At 40.8% G+C, this 8,066-nt stretch overlaps 2 protein-coding genes across 4 annotated transcripts in view; one reads left to right on the top strand and one right to left on the bottom strand.

The window, feature by feature from the left end:
- Positions 1–8,066, bottom strand: part of LOC128703856 (oxysterol-binding protein-related protein 1) — a 648,989-nt gene that overhangs the window by 261,358 nt on the left and 379,565 nt on the right. The gene's annotated exons all lie outside the window — the stretch shown is intronic.
- Positions 1–8,066, top strand: part of LOC138852710 (asparagine--tRNA ligase, cytoplasmic-like) — a 43,172-nt gene that overhangs the window by 12,444 nt on the left and 22,662 nt on the right. Inside the window, exon 5 of the mRNA XM_070085041.1 lies at positions 7,696–7,892. Within this exon, the coding sequence (XP_069941142.1) occupies positions 7,696–7,892 (197 nt within the window). The remainder of the gene's footprint in view (positions 1–7,695; positions 7,893–8,066) is intronic.

Below are 8,066 nucleotides of genomic sequence, written 5' to 3'. Positions count from 1 at the left end.
CTCCTATCAAACATGCTCACGCATGCCCACTGGAAGTCCAAGCCCTCCAACACAAAACCTCCTTTACCCCCTCCCTCCAACCTTTCCTAGGCCGATTCCCCTACCCCCGCCTTCCTTCCACTACAGACTGATACTCTCTTGAAGTCATTCTGTTTTCAGCTCCATTCTCTCTGCATGTCCGAACCACCTCAACAACCCTTCCTCAGCCCTCTGGACAACAGTTTTGGTAATCCCGCACCTCCTCCTAACTTCCAAACTATGAATTCTCTGCATTATATTCACACCACACATTGCCCTCAGACTTGACATCTCCCCTGCCTCCAGCCTTCTCCTCGCTGCAACATTCATCACCCATGCTTCACACCCATATAAGAGCGTTAAACTAAAACTATCTCATACATTCCCCTCTTTGCCTCCAAGGACAAAGTTCTTTGTCTCCACAGACTCATAAGTGCACCACTCACCCTTTTCCCCTCACCAATTCTATGATTCACCTCATCTTTCTTTTATTGTCTGCATAATATTTACACCAATGAAAATCATCTCTATTTCTGTAACATGTCTTCCATTCTATCATATGAGACCAAGAAACCAAGAATGCAAACAATAAAAACCATACAAAGATACGTGACATGTAAAGTCACTGTTTAAAACCAAAATACAGTTGTAGGATTTTTCCCATTGTGCACTGCTTGCTGCAGGATTTTTTTTTTATATGGTGCACTGAAGGGAGGGGTAATAATGTTGCAGTTTTATAACTGTAGTGCACCTGTGGCAAGAGTGATGGAGCTTAATGATGATGAAAGTTTTTATTTTTCGGCCACCCTACCTTGGTGGGAAACAGCTGATGTGTTAATAATAATAAAAATGGTGCACACATACTATAGACCTATTCTCTCATATATATATTTTTTTTTTTTTTTTTCAACAAGTCGGCCGCTCTCCCACCGAGGCAGGGTGACCCTAAAAAGAAAGAAAATCCCCAAAAAGAAAATACTTTCATCATCATTCAACACTTTCACCACACTCGCATATTATCACTGTTTTTGCAGAGGTGCTCAGAATACACAGTTTAGAAGCATACACATATAAAGATACACAACATATCCCTCCAAACTGCCAGTATCCCAAACCCCTCCTTTAAAGTGCAGGCATTGTACTTCCCATTTCCAGGACTCAAGTCCGACTATATGAAAATAACCGGTTTCCCTGAATCCCTTCACTAAATATTACCCTGCTCACACTCCAACAGATCGTCAGGCCCCAAGTGCCATTCGTCTCCATTCACTCCTATCTAACACGCTGCACTTGCTTGCTGGAAGTCCAAGCCCCTTGCCCACAAAACCTCCTTTACCCCCTCTCTCCAACCCTTTCGAGGATGACCCCCTACCCGCCTTTCCTTCCCTATAGATTTATATGCTTTCCACGTCATTCTACTTTGATCCATTCTCTCTAAATGACCAAACCACCTCAACAACCCCTCTTCTGCCCTCTGACTAATACTTTTATTAACTCCACACCTTTTCCTAATTTCCACACTCCGAATTTTCTGCATAATATTTACACCACACATTGCCCTTTAACCCTTTCCCTTTGACTTGTCGCGTCGTATATACACGCTTTACGAGGTGCTGTGTTTGACGATATATACTCATAAATTCTAGCGGCTTCAAATCAAGCAGGAGAAAGCTGGTAGGCCCACATGTGAGAGAATGGGTCTGTGTGGTCAGTGTGCACCATATAAAAAATCCTGAGCACGTAGTGCATAATGAGAAAAAAAAAAAACTCCGACTGCTTTTTTTTTTTTAATTAAAATGCCGACTTTGTGGTCTATTTTCGTATAGTATTTATGGTTGTATTCTCGTTTTCTTGGTCTCATTTGATAGAATGGAAAACATATTACAGAAATAGAGGTGTTTTTGATTGATTTTACTATAAAAAGAACCTAGAAATGGAGCTCAAAGTAGGGGAAATGTTTGATTTTTGCCAATGTTCAAAAGTAAACAAATGATGCCATTGTCCAATAAATGTCCAACTAGCCATTCTAATATGCAGTCATGAATGGGTTGATGTTATTTATACAGTTATTACAGCATTGCAGTAGTCTGCATAATATTTTTTTATTATTATCACACCGGCCGATTCCCACCAAGGCAGGGTGGCCCGAAAAAGAAAAACTTTCACCATCATTCACTCCATCACTGTCTTGCCAGAAGGGTGCTTTACACTACAGTTTTTAAACTGCAACATTAACACCCATCCTTCAGAGTGCAGGCACTGTACTTCCCATCTCCAGGACTCAAGTCCGGCCTGCCGGTTTCCCTGAATCCCTTCATAAATGTTACTTTGCTCACACTCCAACAGCACGTCAAGTATTAAAAACCATTTGTCTCCATTCACTCCTATCAAACACGCCACGCATGCCTGCTGGAAGTCCAAGCCCCTCGCACACAAAAACCTCCTTTACCCCCTCCCTCCAACCCTTCCTAGGCCTACTACCCCGCCTTCCTTCCACTACAGACTGATACACTCTTGAAGTCATTCTGTTTCGCTCCATTCTCTCTACATGTCCGAACCACCTCAACAACCCTTCCTCAGCCCTCTGGACAACAGTTTTGGTAATCCCGCACCTCCTCCTAACTTCCAAACTACGAATTCTCTGCATTATATTCACACCACACATTGCAATGTGTGGTCTGCATAATAGTAAGTCTAATATTTTTTGTTTGAATAAAAATTCAAAATAGAAAGCAAGAGTAATATCAGAGGGGCCTGGAGACGTGACTGATGAACAAAGAAAACGTTATTTTAGAGCCTGGAATGTCTGCATTGTTCATTCTGGACCTTATTTTGAAATTGTCATATTTTTTAGTTTTCGTGAAATTGGCCAAATTGCAAATTTCTGACCACATTATTAGGTAGTTGAAATCAGTAAATGGGCAGTTTCTTGTACTCAATCGATAAAAAAATGAAGTTCTAAAGAAGTAACTATGAGCTTGGGCGACTGGAACAATGGAATTAGCCGAAAATAGGGCTCAAAGTGGGCGAAATCGCCGATTTGTAAACAGCGCCGAGGTCGCTAACTTCGCGAGAGCATAATTCCGTCAGTTTTCCATCAAATTTCGTTTTTTGGTGTCATTACAATCGGGAAAAGATTCTCTATCATTTCATAAGAAAAAATAATTTTTTTTTTTTTTTTAAATTTTGCGACACCAGGAGACACCTCAGGATTGGGGGTTGCGACAGTCAAAGGGTTAAACAGGACATCTCCACTGCCTCCAACCGCCTCCTCGCTGCTGCATTTACCACCCAAGCTTCACACCCATATAAGAGTGTTGGTACTACTATACTTTCATACATTCCCTTCTTTGCCTCCATAAATAACGTTTTTTGACTCCACATATACCTCAACGCACCACTCGCCTTTTTTTCCCTCATCAATTCTATGATTAACCTCATCCTTCATAAATCCATCCGCCGACACGTCAACTCCCAAGTATCTGAAAACATTCACTTCTTCCATACTCCTCCTCCCCAATTTGATATCCAATTTTTCTTTATCTAAATCATTTGATACCCTCATCACCTTACTCTTTTCTATGTTCACTTTCAACTTTCTACATTTACACACATTCCCAAACTCATCCACTAACCTTTGCAATTTTTCTTTAGAATCTCCCATAAGCACAGTATCATCAGCAAAAAGTAACTGTGTCAATTCCCATTTTGAATTTGATTCCCCAAAATTTAATCCCACCCCTCTCCCGAACACCCTAGCATTTACTTTCTTTACAACCCCATCTATAAATATATTAAACAATCATGGTGACATTACACATCCCTGTCTAAGACCTACTTTTACTGGGAAGTTGTCTCCCTCTCTTCTACACACCCTAACCTGAGCCTCACTATCCTCATAAAAACTCTTTGCAGCATTTAATAACTTACCACCAATTCCATATATTTGCAACATCTGCCACATTGCTCCTCTATCCACTCTATCATATGCCTTTTCTAAATCCATAAATGCAATAAAAACTTCCCTACCTTTATCTAAATACTGTTCATATATATGCTTAAATGTAAACACTTGATCTACACATCCCCTACCCACTCTGAAACCTCCTTGCTCATCCGCAATCCTACATTCTGTCTTACCTCTAATTCTTTCAATTATAACCCTACCGTACACTTTTCCTGGTATACTCAGTAAACTTATTCCTCTGTAAAAATTATAGTCTCTTTTGTCCCCTTTCCCTTTATATAAAGGGACTATACATGCTCTCCGCCAATCCCTAGGTACCTTCCCCTCTTTCATACATTTATTAAACAAAAATACCAACCACTCCAACACTATATATCCCCCTGCTTGTAACATTTCTGTCATGATCTCATCAGTTCCAGCTGCTTTACCCCCTTTCATTCTACGTAATGCCTCACGTACCTCCCCCACACTTACATTCTGCTCTTCTTCACTCCTAAAAGATGGTATACCTCCCTGACCAGTGCATGAAATTACTGCCTCTCTTTCTTCCTTAACATTTAAAAGTTCCTCAAAATATTCTCGCCATCTACCTAATACCTCCATCTCCCCATCTACTAACTCCCCTACTCTGTTTTTAACTGACAAATCCATACTTTCCCTAGGCTTTCTTAACTTGTTTAACTCACTCCAAAATTTTTCTTATTTTCATTAAAATTTCTTGACAGTGCCTCTCCCACTCTATCATCTGCTCTCCTTTTGCACTCTCTCACCACTCTCTTTACCTTTGTTTTACTCTCCATATACTCTACTCTTCTTATTACACTTCTACTTTGTAAAAACCTCTCATGAGCTACCTTTTTCTCTTTCATCACACCCTGTACTTCATCATTCCACCAATCACTCCTCTTTCCTTCTGCTCCCACCCTCCTATAACCACAAACTTCTGCCCCACATTCTAATACTGCATTTTTAAAACTATTCCAACCCTCTTCAACCCCCTCACTATTCATCTTTGCACTAGCCCACCTTTCTGCCAATAGTCGCTTATATCTCACCCGAACTTCCTCCTCCCTTAGTTTATACACTTTCACCTCCCTCTTACTTGTTGTTGCCACCTTCCTCTTTTCCCATCTACCTCTTACTCTAACTGTAGCTACAACTAAATAATGATCCGATGTATCAGTTGCCCCTCTATAAACATGTACATCCTGGAGCCTATCCATCAACCTTTTATCCACCAATACATAATCTAATAAACTACTTTCATTACGTGCTACATCATACCTTGTATATTTATTTATCCTCTTTTTCATAAAATATGTATTACTTATTACCAAATCTCTTTCTACACATAGCTCAATTAAAGGCTCCCCATTTACATTTACCCCTGGCACCCCAAATTTACCTACTACTCCCTCCATAACATTTTTACCCACTTTAGCATTGAAATCCCCAACCACCATTACTCACACTTGATTCAAAACTCCCCACGCATTCACTCAACATTTCCCAAAATCTCTCTCCTCTACACTTCTCTCTTCTCCAGGTGCATACACGCTTATTATAACCCATTTTTCACATCCAGTCTTTATTTTACTCCACATAATCCTTGAATTAATACATTTATAGTCCCTCTTTTCCTACCATAGCTTATCCTTCAACATTATTGCTACTCCTTCTTTAGCTCTAACTCTATTTGAAACCCCTGACCTAATCCCATTTATTCCTCTCCATTAAAACTCTCCCACTCCCTTCAGCTTTGTTGTTTCACTTAAAGCCAGGACATCCAGCTTCTTCTCATTCATAACATCCACAATCATCTCTTTCTTATCGTTTGCACAACATCCACGCACATTCAGACTTCCCACTTTGACAATTTTCTTCTTCTTATTCTTTTTAGTAATCTTTACAGGAAAAGGGGTTACTAGCCCATTGTTCCCAGCATTTTAGTTGACTTTTACAACACGCATGGCTTACGGAGGAAAGATTCTTATTCCACTTCCCCATGGATATAAAAGGAAAAGTAATAAGACCAAGAACTATTAAGATAAAATCAAAGAAAACTCAGATGAGTGTGTATAAATAAATGTGTACATGTATGTGTAGTGTGACCTAAGTGTAAGTAGAAGTAGCAAGACATACCTGTAATCTTGCATATTTATGAGACAGACAAAAGACATCAGTAATCCTACCATCATGTAAAACAATCACAGGCTTTCGTTTTACACTCACTTGGCAGGACGGTGGTACCTCCCTGGGTGGTTGCTGTCTACCAACCTACTACCTACTCATTTTTTTTTATTATTATCACACTGGCCGATTCCCACCAAGGCAGGGTGGCCCGAAAAAGAAAAACTTTCACCATCATTCACTCCATCACTGTCTTGCCAGAAGGGTGCTTTACACTACAGTTTTTAAACTGCAACATTAACACCCCTCCTTCAGAGTGCAGGCACTGTACTTCCCATCTCCAGGACTCAAGTCCGGCCTGCTGGTTTCCCTGAACCCCTTCATAAATGTTACTTTGCTCACACTCCAACAGCACGTCAAGTATTAAAAACCATTTGTCTCCATTCACTCCTATCAAACACGCTCACGCATGCCTGCTGGAAGTCCAAGCTCCTCGCACACAAAACCTCCTTTACTCCCTCTCTCCAACCTTTCCTAGGCCGACCCCTACCCCGCCTTCCTTCCACTACCAACTGATACACTCTTGAAGTCATTCTGTTTTGCTCCATTCTCTCTACATGTCCGAACCACCTCAACAACCCTTCCTCAGCCCTCTGGACAACAGTTTTGGTAATCCCGCACCTCCTCCTAACTTCCAAACTACGAATTCTCTGCATTATATTCACACCACACATTGCCCTCAGACATGACATCTCCACTGCCTCCAGCCTTCTCCTCGCTGCAACATTCATCACCCATGCCTCACACCCATATACTCATATCTAGGATTAAATTTACTGAGTTGAGCTCGTGACGTAAAACTACGGGACTGACCCGGGCTTCAAAACCGTAGTTCTATTGGACCGACCCTAAAAGGATTAATACTGCAGCTGGCTACATGAACACTTGATAATGCGGCTGGCTACTTTCTTTCAACACACCAGCCGTATCCCACAGAGGCGGGGTGGCCCAAAAGGATAAACAAAAGTTTCTCCTTTTACATTTAGTAATATATACAGGAGAAGAGGTTACTAGGCCCTTGCTCCCGGCATTTTAGTCGCCTCTTACAACACGCATGGCTTACGGAGGAAGAAAATTCTGTTCCATTTCCCCATGGATGTAATAGGAAATAAACAAGAACAAGAACTAGAAAGAGAAGAAAACCCAGAGGGATGTGTATATATATGTTTGTACATGTATGTGTAGTGTGACCTAAGTGTAAGTAGAAGTAGCAAGACATACCTGAAATCTTGCATGTGTATGAGACAGAATAAAAAGACACCAGCAATCCTACCATCACGTAAAACAATTGCAGGCTTCCGTTTTAGTGGTAGTACCTCCCTGGGCGGTTGCTGTCTACCAACCTACTACCTAGGCAGCTGGCTACATGGACACTTAATACTGGAGCTGGCTGCATGAACATTTAATACTGCAGCTGGCTACTTGACTCTCCTACTTTTACCTAACTGATTTAAGCTTGAAAATTACCACTGCCAAAGAATCTAGACAACTTTGTAATTTTTGGATGCTTTTTTCCTTAGGTTCTGCGGTTGCGTTCCATTTTAATGAAGGCCTTTGTGGACCACTACAGTGATCGAGGGTACGAGTGGATGTCACCACCTACAATGGTTCAAACACAGTGTGAAGGAGGCTCGACTCTGTTTGATTTTAATTTCTTCGGTGAAAAGGCTTACCTCACACAATCCAGTCAGCTTTACCTTGAAACTTGCATTCCCAGGTAATGATTAATAACATACATGTAGTCATTATTATGCCATCAGTAATCAGTTTCTTTTTTTATAAGTATTCCTGTTTCTTTGTTATATTAATAATTATATACAGAAGAAGGATTACTAACCCCATGTTCTTGCTATTGTCACCTGATTGATGAGATCATTGACCAGGAGGGCTG

Source organism: Cherax quadricarinatus, chromosome 14 (assembly GCF_038502225.1).
Source record: "Cherax quadricarinatus isolate ZL_2023a chromosome 14, ASM3850222v1, whole genome shotgun sequence".
Lineage (NCBI taxonomy): Eukaryota > Metazoa > Arthropoda > Malacostraca > Decapoda > Parastacidae > Cherax > Cherax quadricarinatus.
Note: the sequence above shows the minus strand (reverse complement) of the source record. Positions and strands in the feature narration are given on the sequence as shown.